General features: G+C 34.7%; 2 protein-coding genes and 2 pseudogenes across 4 annotated transcripts in view; 2 read left to right on the forward strand and 2 right to left on the reverse strand.

The window, feature by feature from the left end:
• Positions 1-21998, forward strand: part of LOC143553188 (uncharacterized) — a 233343-nt gene that overhangs the window by 98473 nt on the left and 112872 nt on the right. The window lies entirely within an intron of this gene.
• LOC143554736 (uncharacterized) lies at positions 1206-5256 on the reverse strand (annotated as a pseudogene). Its single transcript, XR_013139072.1, has 14 exons — positions 5120-5256; positions 4984-5046; positions 4511-4631; positions 4218-4290; positions 4106-4151; positions 3899-4009; positions 3555-3636; positions 3386-3479; positions 3174-3234; positions 2764-3090; positions 2532-2655; positions 1650-1757; positions 1485-1559; positions 1206-1399 (listed from the first exon to the last, which is right to left on the reverse strand). The product of XR_013139072.1 is annotated as an uncharacterized LOC143554736 (transcript).
• On the forward strand, positions 7085-10923 carry LOC143554761 (putative ATP synthase 24 kDa subunit, mitochondrial; annotated as a pseudogene). The gene is made up of 7 exons (XR_013139077.1): positions 7085-7229; positions 8921-9017; positions 9183-9327; positions 9445-9555; positions 10229-10376; positions 10475-10597; positions 10672-10923. The product of XR_013139077.1 is annotated as a putative ATP synthase 24 kDa subunit, mitochondrial (transcript).
• On the reverse strand, positions 11272-15089 carry LOC143553157 (uncharacterized). The gene is made up of 10 exons (XM_077043200.1): positions 14949-15089; positions 14808-14869; positions 13790-13909; positions 13552-13651; positions 13279-13359; positions 12821-12870; positions 12586-12736; positions 12391-12447; positions 11697-11818; positions 11272-11609 (listed from the first exon to the last, which is right to left on the reverse strand). The coding sequence occupies exons 1-10, from the start codon at positions 15039-15041 to the stop codon at positions 11411-11413; spliced, it is 1035 nt and encodes a 344-aa protein (XP_076899315.1). The 5' UTR covers positions 15042-15089; the 3' UTR covers positions 11272-11410.

Consider the following 21998-nt stretch of genomic DNA (forward strand, 5'->3'; position numbering starts at 1 on the left):
TTGTAGTTTAAAAGATTTTGTCTTTGCAACCGGGCCACCAAACCCAGGAGCAAATGGTGTGTTCATGGTGTCATTTGTTTGATTTATTTAGTTTTATAAGAGTTGTTTAAACAATATGCTTGTATTGAAGTTGATAAAAGTGTTAGATTCTATGGTTAAAATGTACTCAAATCACTTATCAGTGACATAAATTAGTTTTATTTCAACGTTTTAGAACCAACTAAAAATCCATAATCATTTCAAACATCGGTAGAACAGAATAACGTATCCATAGGATAATATATTTATAGAACTTAATAACATGCCCACAACTGTCCAAGCCTAAATAACAAAGCATGGCAGACGAAGCATGACACACTCTTTATAAATGATACGATACAACAGTCAATACACGTGTTGAAGATTGAACACCTTCAAATTCAAATAGATTCTGCGAGATTTACCAATAGTAAGTGACATATAATACCATTTAGTGTTGATGCCTTTTGTGTTATCAACACAACTTATATAAATAGATTTGTAAACAAGATCCAAAGGATTTCAAGTTAAGCTATGATACAATTTAGGACATGAATATATAATGATATATGAACTTGTCTAAACTCAGATCCTTAAAATATGGCTTAAGTCTCAAAATGAAGTGTTTACTCCGTCCCGACAAAAAATCATATTACACAAAATGGGTCAACACATGCTTTGTGTAAAAAGTCAATATACACATAATTACCTGGACGTTGTGGAACGAGTTCGAGTAAAATACACATAATTACTTGAATGTTTTGAAGTGATCAATGGGTAACCTTTCTAAGGTGTAGGCATTTCAAACACTGGCCTTATAAATGCATTCCAACAAACTTTATGAAAGTCAACATTTACCTTCTATGTAACTTCAAGGGTCCAAGTCCCATAGTGGACAAAGGTCTAGATTTGGAAGTATGAGAGGGAGTTTGAGTTATCATTCTACAAAATGTGACTTCAATAGTGCATTTATAACAAAACTATAATGTCACACTTCGTTAAAAAGATGGTTAAACTTTTTATTCATGAAAATGTACTTTAGTAAAGCATTTAGATAAAATATTTCATAGTTTCTAAACACTAAATCAATAGGTACCCATTTTTGTCTAAACCCATTCTTACCCGAACCAAAATTACCATCTTTATAAAAGAACCAGTCCGTTTTGCTAGGTATAATTACACAAGTCTAAATAAACCATGAACTCGATAAAACTTAAGTTACAAGAATCAACATCCAAATGAATAACGGTACATCAAGATACAACCAAACAGAAAGACAATGATTTACCTTCACAAGGTTGTCATATCTTGTTTGGCTACAACCGATTTGTGTTTCCAGCGGCTGAAATAGTTAACTTGGCGCGTCTCTCATCATAAGATGCTGTAATAGTTTAATTATTATCAGTAACATAACATTACGTAGTAAATTTAAAATATGAAACAAACTGACCAAAGATGGGACTTACGTTCAGTAGGACGTGACATAAGAGGAACATGAGAAGAAACTTTCTTTTTTGTCTTATTACTCGTTACACTGTCATCTGCACACGTTTAATACTCTCCTTTATCAGCAATTATGAAAAAAGGTTCCACAAAAACTAATCCAACTAACTGAAAATTTTCTAAAATACCATCTTCGGTGGTTGGAAGGCTCAATAGAGCCGCTTGGAAAATTGCAGCTTGAAGTTTGTATGCCCGACATTCTTTTTGAAAATGCAATTACAAAGCCCGCGTGGCATCTACGTGTTTTAATGTTCACAACGAAAACAATTTTATAAGAAAAAAAACTTCTATTATTGGCAGATTCGTCATTAGAGGTGTAAACGAGTCAGCCAACCCGTTATGCTCGGCCGTTTAAAACTTGAAACGATCCGACTGTTCATGACCTGCTCAAGATCGAGCTTGAATAAACTCACAAGCTTAAATGAGCATCTTATTAATATAAATATAATAATTGAATTATATATATAAATTTATGATAAATAACTAAATAAATTATGTTTTGTTATATATAAAAATTATATTCGTGAATATATACATATATAAGTATAGTAATTAAATATTTGATAACACAAGCTCGAGTTTGAAAAATTATTAACGAACCGAGCTCAAGCTTGAACAATTATTAACAAACCAAGCTCGAGCTTGAAAAATTATTACGAACCGAGCTCAAGCTTTAAATATACATCTTGAAGCGAGCTGAGCTCAAGCTCGCTCTTTTGAAAACTAAACGAAGCATGCCTGAGCTGAGTCCAAACTTGAAAAATTATTAATGAACCGAGCTCGAGATTTATATATTGAGCTTGAAGCGAGCCAAGCTCAACTCGTACATTTAATGAGCCGCAACTGAGCTGAGCTCAAGCTTGAAAATTACTAACAAACCAAGCTTGAGCTTTAACTATAAGCTGAGTTCAAGCACTATCTCTAGTAAATAAAACGAGCCAAGCCCGAACCCGGGGCTTGGCTCGGCTTGGCTGGTCTACACCCCAAGAATATCGTAATCGATCAAGTACCTGAGGAGCACTTAAAACTGAGACCTTCAAATTCACAAGATTGAAGAACTAGTGGAATCTCTGAAGCCATTTTGAACTGAGGTTTCCGAGGCGTCTTGTCAACATCAAGCAAAACATCTACAACCTACAAATTCAAGGAGCAAACACCCACATGTCATTTAACATATTTTATTATCTAAACATAAAAGCTAAGGAGATATGAAATCAATAAACAAGATAATCAGTTACGCACATTGGGTGATTCAAATCCTTGACCAACCAAGAACAACACAGCAACCATACACCGAACTTGGTGCCACAAAAACGCACTGCTTTTGATTTTTATAAACATGAGCTGGTCACTGTTAATCATACTTTAAGATTAATATTAATAAAGACAAATAGCATACAGCATAAGATCTATATTAAGTTGTGCATGTGTTTCAAACCTTTCATTGCAAAGACAAATATCAAAGGATGTTATGCGCCGTTTGTAATTATGCACATTTGCAGCATCCATCTTACAAAAGTTTCTGAAATCATGTTCACCAATAAGCCTTTTACATGAACTCTCCATTGTCTAGAGTAAATGAAAATGTTTCAAAATTGCAATGTTAAAATAAATTCATAAGAAGCATTAAAATAACTTAAGTACCATATTACTGATATGTTTAAATTTTCTCTCCAAAAGAAGTATATGTATTCCCTACTCAGACAGCTAAATCTGCAAACAACACATAAATCAACCATTTACTTATACATTATGAGACCATTTAGAGTACTTTTATCATTGAATTATTATTTATATGCAACACATAAAAGGAACAATAAAGAAACATCATGAATGGAAATATATGAAAGACAAAACAACAAACCTTGCACTAAAGTTGACTGGAACATAATACCAGCCTATTACCCGAATATCATCAGGAAGAACTCCATTTAGTATTCTTACATAATCCAATTCTCCTGCAAAAAAAAGTGTTAACAAATCACTGGATCATAACTCATACACAGAAATTAATACAAGGGTGTGTAAATTACCATCTGGTCCTTCATCTACAAGTTCCTCAGAGGTATCACTTCCAGGTTCCTTATGTTTTGACCTCAATAGTAAAGCAACAACCTACATTAACCAATTATCATAATTGGAAATGTAAGAAGAAAGAATATGCTGCTTAAGTGTGACAATCTCAATAAAATTTAAATGAAAGCATTGTCAGAAAAGAACATAAAAGCTCATGTACCCAATGTGGGACAAAACAAATGAACTCAAATACATAATTGGATGAGTTACTAGTTATTGCAGTACATATCATTAGCAATACCATATTTGTGTATGATATAATAATAAACGAAAATGAAACTTACTTCTTTTCTCAACTTACTTGGCCCACCGAGGAAACACCCTTGTCTGTTCTACCACATCTTGAATACTGTAAATCCTTCCTGTCACCGAGTACAAGTCTTGTCTTTTGAAGGGCTTTGAAAAGTTCTGACTGCAACAGAGGCAGAAAATAGTGTTTCAATTCGTTAAAGACTCTATAAAAAACATAAAATATCAAGCAGATAGAGTCAAAGATTCACAGACAAACCTCAACAGTTGGATCCATCTGAGCTTCCGATGCAAAACCATAGAATCTGTCATATTGCACATTGTAAGTAGACTGCTAAATATAAAATTCTGTAGAAGCATCATTTGTGTACCTTAGCCCAAAATACATAATTTTCAGAGCCACAAGTCTCTGTGAGTGATGATCCATGGAGTTCAAGTTATAACCTGAAGAAAAAGCGTACAACTTAGCTAATGGTAAGACTATTTCAACAAACAAATAGAAACAGAAGATATAACATCAAAAGATACTGTGTGTATGATGTTTTTAACTACTCTTCAACCTTGTAGTGGACCATCAAATGCTATGTATTGTAAGTGATTCACACTGATTTACTAGACGAAAAACATTATCAAATTCTGCAACAAGTATAAAGCAAATATAGACCTGCAAGTTTCTTCTTTGGCTTCCTTTTCCCATTCCCGACACAGTTTCCTAACTTCAACTTTTCCAAACTTATAGCCGACATCTTTTTGTCTGAGATCTCAGTATCAACATTTTCTTCCACCTTCACAACGGTTGAAACAACTTTCATAATTTGGTTCGATTAGATTAACAAGAATATAAAAAAACAGAACTTTCAAAATCTCCATCTCCTCACTTATGTTTGCAAACAAGTTTTAATTTAATTTCGAATAATAAATATGCTATTATGATTTATGGCCACTTCATTTATAATGGACTTGTATATGTCATGCACCATAATTACTGAAGTATAGGTTAAACACTGTAGTATTATTTCTTCCTAACAGTAAAAGAGAAGAACAGTTATGATTATGAATGAAATACAATTCCAACTGAACTCCACTAATTGAATCTAAAATCAGAGATAAAAACTTGATTTGAGTAAGCGAAGGAACCTGGCGACGGCAAGTGCAAGTAGAAACAATAGATGTTAATTTCGCATTCTCTGCTTCCAATTCCTGCAAATCAATCAAACCGAACAACAGGTAAAAAGAATAGTGATTCATTGAAGAGATTAAATGAATATTATACCTTTACTCTGTTTTGAAACGAAGATAACTTAGATCTCAACTCCACGATGAGCTCGCTCTGATTATCCATGGACCCGTAATTTCCTTGTAAATTGGCTTCTTTCCTCTGTTTTTGTTTTTGCAGCTCAGGTGTTCGACGAAATGCGAGACAGACTCAGAGTGTTTGACGGGCGGGTTGAGTTAAGTTACTAGTATCGTCTATGCTTACACCTTCCGTCCCTCAACTTTGAGGTTTATTTTTATTAGCCATAATAGTATGGTTCCTATTAGGAGCGTGCACGGCACGATGCGATTTTGGGGTTAAAACCAAAAATTTTTGAAATTTTTAAAACCGTTTGATTTTGTGTTTTTAGGTTTCGGTTTTACAATTTGAGCTTGAAAATTTTAGGAAAAAAAAAGTTGATCGGAAATAATGAATTTAGACATAAATAATTGTGTTAATCATTAACTAATTGACTACAAAAAAGTATTTGGGTTACATATGTATTTAAATTCTTATAAATTACTTGAAATAAAAAAATAAAACTTCAGAAAATCGGTTCGGTTCAGTTTATTCGGTTTTTATTACATGCAGAACCAAAACCGAACCATTCGTTTGGTTTTTACAAAAACATAAACCCAAATCTTAGGTTCTTGTTTCGGTTTGGATTTTTCGATTTCTTGCATTTTTTTCGAATGAACGGTTTGAATACCTACTGATTCTAAAAACTGTGGATCGTTCGGTCCCGTCATATAAGTGTCTGATCCTTATGGGCTCATAGGAAACGTACAATCTGTAAATGGTGATTTACCATGCGGCGGATGTCAGCGATTCGAGTTTGCTTATCTTCAACTCGTGAATTTAGCCGATACAAGGCTATATGATACCATTCGAGCCTTTTTTTCAAGCTTTTCCCCGATGTCTTGAGAAAGCTGAAATCAAATGGGATGTGTCTAGGCTTTTATGACCCTGGCACATAAATGGACCTTATGAGCTTCTAAAATATATTTTAACACTCTAGTGAACCTCTTAGTAAGATTCGAACCCATATGAAGTTCTAATCTAAAAGATCAAATGAAACAGTACATTGACAAGTAAATTTCTTATGAATTCCCCTAGTTCTTATGGTTTAGCATTACTAATTTAAGATTTAAGGTTTAAAAGTAACAACCTTTGAGTTTGTGATTTCAGGTCAAGCACTAGCTTTCGTTGAATATTGTGTTAGTTTAATGAAAAAGACTATAATACCCTTATGAGCTCAAAAAGTGAAACAAAATAAACTTAGGATGTTTTGAAAAAAATTTAAATAAACACGCCACTACCCTCTTCACCCCCATTGTCGGCCTAACCGGTTGCCTACCTCTGGCTATCAAATATCAATACACCGCCGTCGCATCCTATGCAAACCATAGTGTCGCCACAAATCCATGTTGCACCCTAAATCGATTTGTTCTTCAAAGTGAACTTAGTCAACTCTATGTATTCAACACATGTTATCATACTACCATCTTTCTTCACAATTAACACAACTATAACGAAACTAACTGGTGTTCAAATTCCCGTTGACTCGCCGCCGTTTTTGTTTATAATTTTTTAATGCAATGAATTTATTTTGTAGGTTTAATTCAAAAACCGTGAGGAACCTAACTGATACCGACCGAATTCGCATCGACTCGCCTCAACAACACCCATGTTTTATCGACCAAATAAACAACGTTTTAAATATGTTATCATTTGTATCATAAGCTATACGAGAACCATTACTATTATTGACGTTTATTAATTTATTTTTCAAGTTTAGTGCTGGCACCCTAATGAACCTAGAAGTTATACGTTTGCTGCTGATACTATTATTGGAGTTTACTAATTTATTTTTTGAATATAGTATCGTTATTATAATGAACTTAACTTTGATTTGATTTAGTATCGATATCGTAACGAATCTAACCAACATCTACCGACCGAATTGTTACCTTGCTTGCGTTAAACTTACATGGTCAAATACTCATTCATCTTCCCCAAAACATAAGAGCCCTAGCTAGCAGTAACCAGCCAGCCGCTTCACATTTTGCAACTCAACCTTCACTCATATCATCATATGGCTCGTGTTTTATCCAGATCTGCTCGTCAGGTACTAATCTAATCTAAACTGTCCATCCATTTCCTTCATTTGCACGCCATTGATTATCGTCAATTAGCTTCTATACCGTAACGATTCTTTCATTTTATCATATTAATTATAATCTTACTGTTCGTTGCCGTATTCTATGCGTTCGATTGATTCATACGTATCGGATGCTTTGTTTTGACTTTTATTTAATCGTTCGTGTTAAATTTGAGTGTAAGGATTTAAAAAATTATTAAATTGAATATCTGCTTTACGATTAATTTGGATTTTAATTATTATTATTATTATTATTATTCAAGCTAATTACAAGGTGAAATTGATGGATTAAAGTAAATAGTTATGTACGTATACGGCGTATTCTTATTAACATCTTTAAAAATCTATCATGATTTGTGATGTGGATATGTATTCTTTCAGTTGTTTGAAGAAACCTATTTCCGGTTAAAGTTTTAATTTTGAATTAGTGTGTATACAGTGATGCATATTAGCTTTTAATCTTATAGCAAACATTGAGTTGATATATAGAAACGAAACTTAGGTTTGCTTGAAGAAATGTATTGCTACTTGCTGCACAACATGAGTCGCATGACATATGCATTTGATGATCCCATTTAAGATTTTAATTTTGAACCAGTGTGTTTTAGCTTTCGTTGAGGTTTATAAAAGGGTCAATGTTTTTTGTAATTAATGATTAGATATTGAAATAAGAAGATAAAGAAGCTAATACAAGTTGTGCTTCTTTTCTTCATTGTCTTCTTGTTTTGCTTCATCTACCTTTTGTTCTATCAAGATTTCTTCATGACACATCCTTTTTATTTTAGCCTTTTCTGGTTTGAAAGTATAACTAGTTTGCGGTAATAAGGGATAACACTTCAAGTTGTATGAAGTTACATCACATGCAAACATCTTAATATATTAAATACTTGTATGCACATTTAAAGGAGCTTCTACATTGTTATACATCAGTCTTTTACTCTTATATACACATGTGTATTCGTTTTCATACATGCTACTATATACTATATACTTCTTATTGTATCTGCTTTTATGCAGCATAGCAGTTTAAGGGTACATTATCTGTCATGCATTGTGGTTTTTGTTAATGGTTATGATGGAGGGATTGTTTAACAACTCTATTTAAGTTGATTGCATAATCTTCATGCTATGCATCTTCTTTGGGAGTTTTAGTTTAGCTAGAGCTTTTAGAACTCTACCCTGATTCATCTTTTTAGTGTTTGATCGAAGGGAGTGATTAGAGTTTAGATGGCTTTAAAGTGATTACCAGACTATTTTTTTATGAAGTGTGGAAGATTTAGAGGTGCTTTAATCATTCCTGTGAAATTCAATCTACAACCAAACATGCAAAAGTTCTCTTGTGATTTACAGTTTCAATAAACAGAATACTAAACTTTTAAACTGAAGATGGCATGGTTCATTTGTTATACCTAAACTTTTAAACTATGATGGATAGCAAATGAATTTAGTAGTTATATTCAATTCTTTTTGACCTGCTCTCCGTGATATTATTCTACATTTTAATGTGACAGGGAAGTAGAAAGGAATGATTATGTGAAATATAACCTTTAAAACTCAAAATTGCATCGCTGTGTTATCAGGAATTTGTGTTTGTATGTGCATATGAATTTTTGTAATTGTGTGTATGACATAATAACGTAAGGATCTGTTTTATGCAGCTATATGACAGTCAATCTGTTCTACAGCAACAACAGCAGGCAGTCCCTGCTCGCTTCTATGCCAAAGAGGCAGCTCCTAAAGCTCTCAAGGGTGATGGTGAGTTGACATAAAAACATTTCTGTAGCAATTTATAAACATGGCACTTTAGAATATTCAGAATTCATATACTGTAAAAATTTAAAGTAATTTAGATCACATGAAAAATATAACTTATGTTTTTAATGAAATCACTAATGGTTATACTTTTACATGAATCTGTAGAAATGTTGAAAGGCATATTTCTTGAGGTGAAGAAGAAATTCGAGACCGCCATTGGGGTCCTGCGAAAAGAGAAAATTACAATTGACCCTAATGATCCTGCAGCAGTTGAACAGTATGCTAAAGTCATGAAGACTGTAAGGGAAAAGTAAGTTCTTAAAAGTTATGATATTTGGTTTTGCATATTATCTGCTCACCCCATTTTTTTTATTATTGTTGTTAGATGATTTCAAATAGCTGTTAAATTTGTCCTTAATTTCTACAGGGCTGATCTGTTCTCAGAGTCTCAAAGGATTCAATTCACCATCAAGCAAAAAACTGCTGGGATTGAGGATGCTCGATCTTATCTTTTGGCTTTGAAGGATATTCGTCTCAAGTATGTTTTTTATAAGCTAGTATTCGAACCCAATGAACATAAACGAAGCATGTGTGTGTTTGTTTAACTTCAACTGAACAAATGATGAACAATTAAACGAACAAGGTGTTCTTGTTCATGTTAGTTCGTTAAGAAAATGAACATGTTCGTGTTTGTTAATGTCTGTTCGTTAACAGTATAAACAAACGGTTCACTAACATAAATGAACGGATATAGCTAAACAAAACTGTGCTAAAACTAGTTAAAAGTAATGTGAAGAACAATGTGTTAAGCCTAAAAAGTTATTAAAATGATACAAAGTTGTAATAGACCAAAACATTTAAATGGATATATTAACGAACTTAAAACACACGGAAACTAACGAACAAGCATAAACAAATTTAAATGAAGGAACGTAAATGGATGATGGACGAACGAGACACACCTTCATGTCCGTTCGTTCAACTAAATAGATCACCTTTTGTTGTTAAAACGAACATAAATGAACCTCCCACCGAACGGTTCACGAACAGATCACTGAACGTTAAATTCATTTACATACTTGGTTTTTTAATAAATATTATCATATTAAAATAATGTAACCTTAATATAAGGTATACTTGTATATGTCTGAAAGTGATATGACTTTTGAGTGGCACTGTAGTAACTATTTGAAAAATATTATTGTTTGTAGGAGAGGGCTTACAGATGAACTAGGTGCTGAGGCTATGATGATGAATGCATTAGAGAAAGTTGAGAAGGAAATTAAGAAGCCGCTTATGAGGGAATGACAAAAAGGGGATGGCTCTGCTTACTGAAGAATTTAACAAGATAAACCAAAAGTAAGCTTGTAGTGTTAAAAAAAAGTAATATCTTTATTAATCGAGTTGAGTTTATAAACAGTAAAATTCATGGTGTTTGTTTATTTATGATGTTTTAGGCTTGGTATTCGCAAAGAAGACTTGCCTAAATACGAAGAAGAATTGGAGAAAAAGATTGCTAAAGCACAACTTGAAGAGTTGAAGAAAGATGCTCTTGAAGCCATGGAAACTCAAAATAAAAGGTATGTTTTTTTTAACTTTCATGAAAATTGCAATATTAAATATTATATATAATCACTTTCAAAAACGTTTGTAGGGAGGAGTTTAATGATGAGGAAATGCCGGACGTGAAGAGTCTGGATATTAGAAACATGCTTTGAAGAGTGAAGCATGATCAAGAGTTTGCTTCAATAATTAATCTACTCATTTTGAGGTTTTTGTCTTTTATCGTGAGGTTTGATGAAAATGATGATGATGATGATAACGATGATGATATGATGTTCTTTATGTATCAAATCAAGGAGTTGTGGGATTTCTGAATAAATTTCGAAGCTCAAAATTATCATTTGCAGGTGTTGATATTCATGTATGAATGCTCCTTTTTATTTTAAATTCTAAAACCGTTCCCCTTGTGTATTCGTGCGGCGTTGCATCTAAATGTCGTAAACCCGTAGCTAACCTTGTAAGCATGACTGGTGGCACCTTAGTCAATCTTTTGGTCTTTCAAGTTAAATGACTAGAGCTCAAGCACTTGTAAATTAGACAAGTCAGTTTGTTCTTGCCTCTGCTTGTTTACGCCTCTTGGCAAATATTGAAACCTGCATTCCTAAAAATTTAGTTTAACACAGCAAGATTAAGCATTATATACAAAATCTAGGGATACTAATAGTAATTATACAAATTATACAAATAATTTGAGTTGGTTTGCGATCTTAAACGAGTATACTAATTATACAAATATAATAAACATACTTTAATCACTTAACACATGCTTTAATGTTCCCAAATAAGCTAGTAGACCAAAAAACAATCTTTATTCACTATTCTTGAAAATGTTACAATTTAGAGTCAAGGGTATCTATAATGGAATCTATAGCAGCATGGGAACTTTTGGTTGCAGCAAAAGGTAAATGTTTCGAAGCTTCGGCTCTATCAAAATAAAGCCCACCCGAAACCAGCTTTTCTTTCGGCTGCAAAGCTAACCAAATAACAGTATCCGCACCTTCCTCACTCGTCCTTAGTTTCCCTTCAAACCTGAAACCACATTCCCACGAAAATCAGAAAATTATGGGTTCCCACTAGACGGGGGCCAGAATATCAAAACTGGAAAACAAGACTTACGATTTAGAAAAACTAGGCAGACTCTTGGCGACTCCAGGCGTTTCAGCCCATCCCGGGTGCATTGAGTAGAACCCGATCCCTTTGTCACCATACTTTTCAGCCCATTTTTCTGTCAATGCTACCTACAACAAAAACATGTCATACGATTTTTGTACTCATAATTGAAGAATTAACTATTTACAAACAAAAAAGCGTTTTGTGGATCATCCGTGATTGTTTTGACCAGTCACACAACATTCTCGCCCCACCTATCTTGCCACCTTTAGCTGACACTTTTCCTTTTCTTCCTTATGTTTTCATGATAAAAAAATTTAATATCATTGAGACCAGACATACATATAGGGGTGTGTGTGAAACCGAAATAACTGATCAATAACCAAAATTGAAAAAAATAAATAATCTAGGCTATTTATTGTAATTGGATCTTTTTATTTAATATATGAAAAGGCTGAGATTTAACCCAAAAAAAAATAAAATCTAGGCTCACATTCATTATTTTGGGCATTTTTTTCAATCTAAAGATTTTAAGCCCAAATAGCAAAACCGTAAAAAACAAGACCAAAATCGAACCCCATTGTGAAAACCAAAAACCAAGAAAACCAAACCTTACGGTTTTCAGATTTTCAAAAACCCAAAAACTGAAATTTCGGTTTGACCCCAAAATTCACCACAAAAAACCATGAAGATACGATACCTGAGTCCGTTTGTTGCGAGCATACTGATCGACTCCATTAAATTTGCCATTGTTAAACTGCATAAGAAAGAACTCATCAAAGACTGCAGAAGTGGACGCGTTTTTCATTTGTGGTTCCCAGATAAATGTATATTTGACTTACAAAACAAAATGAAAAAAAAAAGCATAAATGGAACTTAAAAATATTTTAAGAACCTGCAAGTCTGTGGTCAAGGGTGCTGTATACATTCCACCCGAAGATACTGTAATAACACGGGCATCGGGTTGAGTTTTTTCAAGCAATGGAAGCAGTAGCTCGGTCATGGCATAAGTTCCTAATACGTTTACCGCGAAATTTAATTCGTATCTGTTTAACAAAATGGAAATAGTACTGTTAATTAAGTGGGCTTTAAAGCGTGTGACGATAATGAACCGGAAAAACAATGGGTACCCTTCGGATGTTGTTACTCTCGTGTTCTCAAGTAAGCCGGCATTGTTAACCTAAAAAAGACACGGGCTGTCAAATAGGTTGAGCTCGTCTCGTTTAACTTATGAGAGATCGAGTTTGAGCTTGGTTCATTTCAAGTTTAACTTCTAGAGCTCGAGTTTGGCATGTTTAGTATTTGTTAATTATTTTTTATCTTTTCTATTATGTATAATTATATTTAAATTATTATATATAACAAAATACATATCATATATTTATTTTTATCATAGTTTTATATAATATAACAGTTATCATATAAGTATATTACAAATATATTAAATAAAAATTATATAAATAATAGGTTCATTTAGGCTTGCCAACCATCTTGAGCTCGATAAGTGAAGCTCGGGCCTGGGCTCGTTTATGAAACAACCTTATTTTTAAGCTCGAGCTCGTTTAAGCTTGGTTTAAAAGGTGGTTACCAGCACATGAACAGGAATGTCCTTTTCCTTAAATCTGGAAGTAAAAGACTTGAGGTCGTTGACAGAAGAAAGATCGCAAACCTACAAGTCATATATAAGAAGGTTTTGAATGCTAAATACAATGCAAGAAATTCAGTTCACATATTAATTAAAATATTTATTTCATACAACCTCCTATATCACATTATTCAAAGATATGTCGTATTATTATTTTTTTGATAATACTGTTTTCGAAATAACAGTTAACAGATTCATTATGTACGAAAACTACACCTCCAAGTGAACATTTTGGTTACTAGTGCTCGACTGAATTTTAGAGACGGCATCTTCTCCCCGTTCCTTATTTCTACAAACCATATACACCGTTGCTCCTCTGGTACAAAAACAAAGCAATAAAGATTCAAACACAATACTTTCTTGTCAATGTTATAACACGAAATATTTCTTTACTTTGTCAATATTCAATACAAACTATTAAGAAAATGGAAAAGTTTTAAAATGCAATAAGCACCTAGATGCAAGACCATGGGCCGTGGCATAACCGATTCCAGAATTAGCTCCGGTTACTATACAGTTCTTTCCATCTATTCGTCTATTCATATCTTCTGGATTGAAATTCTTTGAGTGTTCTCTGTAAAGACACGGGTCAAGACACAAATTATAGTTTTTAAACACTAAAGTTACAACAGTATGAAGCAGATATAATCCTAGAAAGTGAAGCAAAACTCATAGTCAAGATTAGAGATGTACAAAAAACCGGTCTAGGCCTGGTAAACCAGTTTCGGTTTTTGACCACACCCGATTTGGAAAACATGCAAAACATCTTCTTTTTTTTTTCTGCCACAAACCGGTTTATAACCCGAACTGAACCAATTAGATAGATTCGAACAATTTTCCTCCTATACCTGTGTATAACCCGAACCGTTTTTTTACAAACTGATTTTATAACCCGGACCGGATTCCTTCCTAAAGTGGCTTTGTACACCTCTAAACAAGATGCATATACATTCATAAGTAGTAACTTTTTTTTAATGTGGAATAAAAAAAGTCAGGGGTGGCTCGGGCAGCGAAAACAAGTTAGGGCTTTAGGCCCACACTTAGTTAAGGCCTCCAAATCCAGAAAAAACATAATATATAGATATATTATAATGAGTATAGTAAACTCAAATTAATGTATTGGTGTGGTGGTAGGCTTGGTTGTTACTAAAGTATAGTATAGGTTATGAATTCAAAACTTGTAATAATAATAAAAAAAAAATTCTAAACAATTGTTATAAAAAGGCCCCAAAATCTTGTTTCAATTTACGCCCCCACATTCGTTGAGCCGGCTCGGAAAAAAGTGACACCCAATTTTGATGTAATTGTAATTCGGTCACATAATTAATACCAAGAATGTGAAACTAGAACCTGTACCTAAACAAGTGCATCCATATAACTTGTAATATTCGCAGAAATAAATAAATGTTTTATAATTTACAAACTTATTAGACCAAATTGGAAACTAGAAAAACAGCTTGCTAGTTACTGACAAGAATCCAGATTTGGTGAAATTGAGGTAGCCATAAGCCCCAAAAGCAGTTGATCTCCATGCCTGTCAATGTGTAAAAATAAAAATCAAACAATTTCATTTGCAACCCAGAAATTATATATGTATTGTATAAAAGACCGACCTTGAGTAGGAACATTGCAAGTGAATTAATTGAAATTCGAATGTGAATTCGTAGCCTAGCTTTTGAAGTTGAATTTGATGCCGTTGACTGCATACACACTATATATATATATATAGATTAAGTTATTGAATTAGAACAAGTAAGTTTGTTTTTGCAACTGAAGAATAGAATGTTGCTGCTATATCTACCGCCACGATCACCTTCATATCACCATACATTATTATCACTCACTATTCAAACCTTTATTTTATTATTATTATTTTATAGATTAGAAGTTGATTCTTTCTTATTTGCTATTTAGTACCACAGTATTATGGTTTATTGCAGTTCTTGTCACATTATTATTAGTTTGAAATGCCTCTCAATACTAAGGTAGCGTTTGATATACAGTAAAACAGAATGGAATGACTCATACCCCATGTTTGATTGACTAAAGGAACGGAATGGCCCATTACCTAGTCCATTATATTCCCTCTAAAATACCCAAATTTCATTCCATCCATACCCCATGTTTTTTTTCATTCCATTCTCTCCTTCACCCTACATCATCTCCACCACCCTCCCAACACCACCACCACCCAACATCAACACCCACCACTACCGCCGCCACTGCCACCAACCACCACCATCGCCGCCCACCGCCGCCACCACCCACCTCCATCAACCATTGCCATCGGTGCCAGCCACCCAGCATCGCCAGCTGCCAGCCGCATATATCAACCATCGCCCCACCATCACACATGCCGCCCACTGCCACCGTTGCCCACCACAGCCGCCACTGCCACCAATCACCACCATCGGCGTCCACCGCCGCAACCACCCACCTCCACAAACCATCGCCATCAGTGCCAACCACCCACCACCTCCAGCCGCCCCGCCGCATCCATCAATCATCGCCCCACCATCACACACGCTGCCCACCGTAACCGCTGCCCACCACCACCTCCACCGTTACCGCCACCTCTCCCACCACCACCACCACTCACTACCATTTTAATTTTATTCTTTCTTACCTACCAACAATACAAAGTAATGATTCATTCCATTCCCATGTGGTAACCAAACATTTCATTGGAATAGTAATAACTCATTCCATTCATTTGTCCATTCCATTACCACGACCATTTCATTACCCCATACCAAACAGACCCTAATACTTTATTTTTTTCACCAACTAATTGATTTTTTTTAATAAATTTGAGTTTATTTAGAATAATGAAGAAACACGAAACCACCCCTTAGGTCTAATGACTTAGTCCAAGGGTTATGGTTAAGTATCTCCCACGATGGATTAGAATCCTTCTTGGCGAGATGGGTATTTCTGCAAAACAAAGCACCGTGAACTCGTTACGAGGAATATTGGGGGGGGGGGGGGGGAGGATTCTCTCGTAACCACCCTCCGGCGTGAGAATTAGTATTTGCTATGTGGTAAGAGTGTATAGAGAGAGTATATAATGTTGGATGCTGAATCCTTTACCGTTTGGAGATATTCTGGTATTTATAGCCGGATGAGAGAGAGTATGACCAACTGCCCTATCAGACTTTCCACCAATTATATTCTCCATTCGTGTGATTCTGAAAGTTGGTGGGCATCGTGACCTTTTAATATTGACGTAGTGCCCTATTTTGAACCGTCATTTATGAGTTGTTCATTCCCCATTGGTTGGGTGATATTCCCGATGTATATTCTTCCTTTTTGTCCCATGCTGGTGGAGATCTTGACGCTACCATTCCCGAGGTGTCAGAGAATGTTTATTATATTTTGCGCTATGCTATCCGCCTGACGCTTGATCTCTTCACTCAGCGGGACCTTAATTATGTTACTTTAGGGTGAGTTTAGTGTTCTACCCCTACAAATAATTAATACATTTTCTAGACACCGATTAATAAAAATGACAAAAATTACCATACATGTAATTTCTAAAAAAAGACCTACCAATTGTAAGACTGACAATATGATGATGTTATGGACATTCATGTACTCTTCCCTTTGATTAATTTTTAACAATTATTTTTTAAAGATTGTGATCAAAATCTCAAATTGCATAAGTAGAGAAAAATCAATTCTAATAGACATCTATGATTAAATATAGTCAATTTTATATTTGGTTAGATTTAGTTTATAAGGGTTTAAGTGACTAATGACAATATATTAAATTTTGGAGGGGCTGATATGAAAGATCAAGAGCTACTATTGACATTTTTGAAACTTGGTTGTTAATAGTCGTTACAATAGGGTTATGGCTTGGAACATTTGGGGATAAATTTCATTGTAATTTCGTTTTCAATGTCTTGTAATTGTTCTTCATGTTTATAATAATTGTTTTGAGTAATTCTTTTGATCGTGAATCGCTTATGTTATTCTTAATTTCCGCGTATTAGTTAATAATTGGTATGATAGTTATTGTTGGCTCAATTTCAAAAGTATAGTTTGAAATTCGATTGATGGTGACTGGTGCGAAGTTTGACATTGAAAAGTTTGACGTCAAGAACAACTGTAGTCTATGGCGATTAAAGATGCGTGAGTTGCTTGTTCATCAAGGTATCTTTGATGCATTTAAGGGTGAAGATGAGTTGTCGGAGACGATGACTTATGAAGAAAAGACGGAGGTTATGGAGAAAGCACATAGTGTGATTATCCTCGGTCTTGGTGACAAAGTTATTAGAGAGGTATCGAATGACACTACTACTGCAAATGCAGTGTCGGAGCCACATTATCAACATCGGGTTTGGCCGAACCCGGTCTTCTTTCGATTTTATATATAGCCTATAGTGTCGAATTAACGCGCGAGCCCATTCTTTTTTGGTGAGTGAACCCGGTAACGTTTAATATATATATACATATATATATATATAGGATGAGTATCATTACAGAACTGTTATATTATTTAAGAACTTAAAGGAACCCTTGAAAACTAACGTTTTTTATAAAAATTTTTGTATGTTAATGCTCTTTGAAAGTAGTTTTATCATTTTTTATATCTATATCTAAGATTACAATTTTGAAAATTAGTTTTTATACATATCTATGTTTTGTTTTACACACCTATGTAAATTTGTTAGTACAAAAAGTTTACATATATGTAAACTTGTTATTAATATATGTAATCAAAATTTTTTATACAAAATATGATAAAACTAATTTTAAATAATGTTAATATATAAAAAAATTAAAAAATTGTTTGATTGTTAAGGGTTCCTAAGAGTTCTTAACTTTTTTAGAGTTCTTAAATGATACAAATATATATATATATATATATATATGTGTGTGTGTGTGTGTGTGTGTGTGTGTTTGGGTTATAATAAAAAGAGATAGTTTCTAAGAAGAGTAAGAATAAATCTAAGCCCTTGGATCTATGATCTAGTGGTTGAGATTGGTAGTTTTTAAATTACCAAATAGTTTCCTAATATTTAGTATTTAGGCTACATAGTTTCCTAACTCTAAATTTTATGTCATTCTTACTCTTCCTACAAAACTATGTCTTTTTATGTTAACCTTTTTCTATATATATATATATATATATATATATATAGGATCAAATACAATAATCCCTTATCATACAATAGGTGCGCGAGTTTCTTCACCATAGATTTTCAAAAAACACGCGACCGTTCTGATCCTCTGCTCCACTGCTCCATCGATTCCGTACGCCTTCACCGTCACCGTCCAATGATTGCATCTACCGTCGCGACCGTCGACGGTACCGTCGTGAACAACATCTTCCTCGTCATGCCTTTTTCACAGGTCAGTTGATAAAATTGACCAATTAAAATTGAAATTGTTGAACTAATTGATCAATTAAACTTTGAAATTGGTCCAATTAATCATTAATTTGAAGTTTCAATTAATCAATTTTAAGTTTTGAGTAAACCCAGTTGCAGACGTTCCATATTTTGTTCATATGATCGAATCAATGATCAAATTAACGGTCGATTGACGATTGTTTGATGATTATGAGATTATATGAAGTGATTTCAGTGTTCAATTTCATGTTTACAGGTGTCTGATTTTTTTTTTTGTTAGTTTTTGAAGTTCTGAACACCCAGAACTTCTTAGAACTTCTAAACTTTATCAGTTTTGAACACCTAGAACTTCTTAGAACTTCTAAACTTACCAGTTTGAACACCCAGAACTTCTTAGAACTTCTTTATCAGTTTTGAACACCCAGAACTTCTTAGAACTTCTAAACTTACCAGTTTGAACACCAGAACTTCTTAGAACTTCTAAACTTTATCAAAACTTCAATACTTTTTTAAACACCCTGAACTTCTTAGAACGTATTAGAATGTTTAAAGATGTTTGTTTTTTTTGAACACCCAAAACTTCTTTGAATGTATTAGAACGTTTAAAGATGTTCTTTTTTGGTCAAAACGTTTAAAGGTCTTCAGTTTTCTTTCGGAACGTTTAAACATAATATTTTGAACCCTAATCAGAGCTCGATTGAGTGCGTTATTTCTGCAATTCCATAATCGATTGATGATTCTGAAGCCTCTTACACATCAATTTGATTGATTAAATCATCAATTTTTGATCAATTTGAAGATTTTTAATGTTCAGTGGCGTTCTATTTCAATTTTTAGTTTTTGAGATTTCATACTGTAAGTTGTGATTATGTAAGGCCCCGTTACCGGTAGCCCTACTTTCGTGTTGGATTTACTCATAAACGCAGTTCTAAATATCAGAGTTAATCAAAAAATTCGCGGAACATTGAAAACATTCAAACCATTACATTCCATAACCATAATTCTTGTCTTATCGAGCATTCGTAGTCATTTAAAAACAAAACATAGTCTTTTAAAATAAAACATCATAGCAAAATCTTCGGATGCCAGCTTCGTCCAACTCTGCCATGTGTCCTCCTCAAGCTACCTGCCTCATTCTACTCACCTGCGTGCATACTAAAAGTCAGCTACGCTGAGTGAGTTCTAGTTAATCACATACTCATACAATACCTTCTTACATTTCATACTTAACCTCTTAACTTTCTTTCATACACACATAAGTGCATATACTTTCATTCTTACCTTCATACTTTCTTTACATACATAATCATACGTTTTAAAGAACCTTTCGTTCTATAACCTCACAGATATTATAAGGGTATGGTCCCTGACATCACAGATATTATAAGGGTCTGGTCCCTAACATCACAGATATTATAACGGTCTGGTCCCTAACATCACAGATATTATTAGGGTCCGGTCCCATTGTTTCGTGTAACTGTACCGTACCTGTTCATACATACTTTCCTTGACAATACGTGCAATCTCCGAAGAGCGTTCACGTACCATCATCATACATACATACATTATGCATACATTATATATTCATACATACATCATATCTTTCATCATACTTATCAATCATATCTTAACTACCACCTGGCGGTTCATGCAATATCCGAAGATCGTTCACGCACCGTCAAGCAATCATCATACATAAATCATACAAGGCATACACTTACCACTTAAGATAAGTGTATTAACTATCACATCGAGTATGCACACAGCCCCGAAAACATAACAAGGAAGTGGGGCTAGAAACTCACCTGAATCCTGTTACGCTCTCCGTTAATCGTTATTCCCTTCTTGAGCTGTGCACGGCTAACTGTATAATATTTACACGTATCAATTAACTACTACTACTCATGTTGTATTTCTATCTTTATATAACCCACAACGAACAGGGGTCCGGGGGCAGCGCCCCTGGCAGCGGGGTCTAGGGGCGGCAGCCCCTAGCAGGGTCCAAGGGGCAGAGCCCCTGGCTGGGGTCGAGCTGCCAGGTCAGCTTGGAAAAATTTTATTTCCATTAACTGTCGTAACACATTTTCTATTAACATTTGAATCGTTAATTAATTTGCTACTTAAAAGTTCAAGGGCCTAATTGTAATTGAAACATTCTTTTCTAAGTCTAGGGACTGTTCTGTCATTCTTTCAAAGTTCTGATTCGTTAAGATGCTCTTTAGCGAATTGGTGTTCATTCGTTACTTCTGTCCTTCATAACGAACTGGCTAATCAGTTACCTCATAACGAATTGGCATTTTTAGCGAATTGGACCCTCATAGCGAACCAGTCCTCATAACTGTCTTAACACATTTTTCATTAGGTTTTTAATTTATTTTCTAATTTGCTAACTCCAACGAACTTATCATTAAACGAACTTAACAATAAGCGAACTTAACATTAGGCGAAGTTAGTGCTCGACGAAGTTAAGGTATGCGAACTTAGCCTTAGGCAAAGTTATCAATTAGGCGAAGTTATCTATTAGGCGAACTTAGCTTTAGGCGAAGTTATCAATTAGGCAAACTTGCTTGCAGGCAAAGTTCGCTTGTGGGCGAAGTTGTCAGTGTGACATCTGACACGATCCGACCCGACCCAGGTACCCGTTTCTCCGATCCGATCTCTTTCTTTTATGATTTAATATTTATTTATACTTATACTTTATTTTTAATAATAATAATATATTCTCCTTCCCGCCTCTTTCTCTCTTGCCGTTCCGCCCTTAAGCCTTGAACCCCTAGCTGTCCTTTGTTCCTTCCCGCCTAAGGTTGTCTGCGCAGCTTCACGCGCCAGACTCCTTACAAGGAAGCCTGCGCGATGACCAGTTGTTCCTACGATACGCGAGGCGAACTGTTCTCGCAGCGCGCTAAGAATTGTAGTTCTTCTCGCAGCGCGCTAAGAACGGTAGTTCTTCCCGCGACGCGCTAAGAATTGTAGTTCTTCTCGCAGCGCGCTAAGAACGGAAGTTCTTCCCGCAACGCGCTAAGAATGGTAATTCTTCCCGCGGCGCGCTAAGGATGATAGTTCTTCCCGCGGCGCGCTAAGGTTTGTTCTGTCAGCCTTCGCCCTCGCGCGTGCGCTCGAGCCTTCTCGCGCTAAACCCTTTGAGTTTTCTTCTGTTTAATCTAGCCGTTTGCTTTTGTGATGTCTTATCTTCTGTGCTGTTGACCTGACCTATCTTATGTCTGAAAAGTTACTTTCGGCGCAGCATGCGCACCAACCCCATTGGTTGACAGAAAAAGTGACTGACATTATCTTTTGAGATCTGCT

The sequence above is a fragment of the Bidens hawaiensis genome, unplaced genomic scaffold (genome assembly GCF_021521415.1).
Source record: "Bidens hawaiensis isolate Kalapana, Puna unplaced genomic scaffold, B.hawaiensis_p1.1 tig00001032_1, whole genome shotgun sequence".
Classification (NCBI taxonomy): Eukaryota; Viridiplantae; Streptophyta; class Magnoliopsida; order Asterales; family Asteraceae; genus Bidens; species Bidens hawaiensis.

Excerpts from the sequence above, each read along its gene's own strand:
- LOC143553157 (XM_077043200.1), bottom strand. The coding sequence starts at position 15,041 with ATGCAGTCAACGGCATCAAATTCAACTTCAAAAGCTAGGCTACGAATT. Across the intron at positions 12,871-13,278 it reads ACATTCCTGTTCATGTGCTG|GTTAACAATGCCGGCTTACT; the intron begins GTAACCACCTTT and ends TGTCTTTTTTAG. Across the intron at positions 12,737-12,820 it reads AGAGTAACAACATCCGAAGG|ATACGAATTAAATTTCGCGG; the intron begins GTACCCATTGTT and ends TTTGTTAAACAG.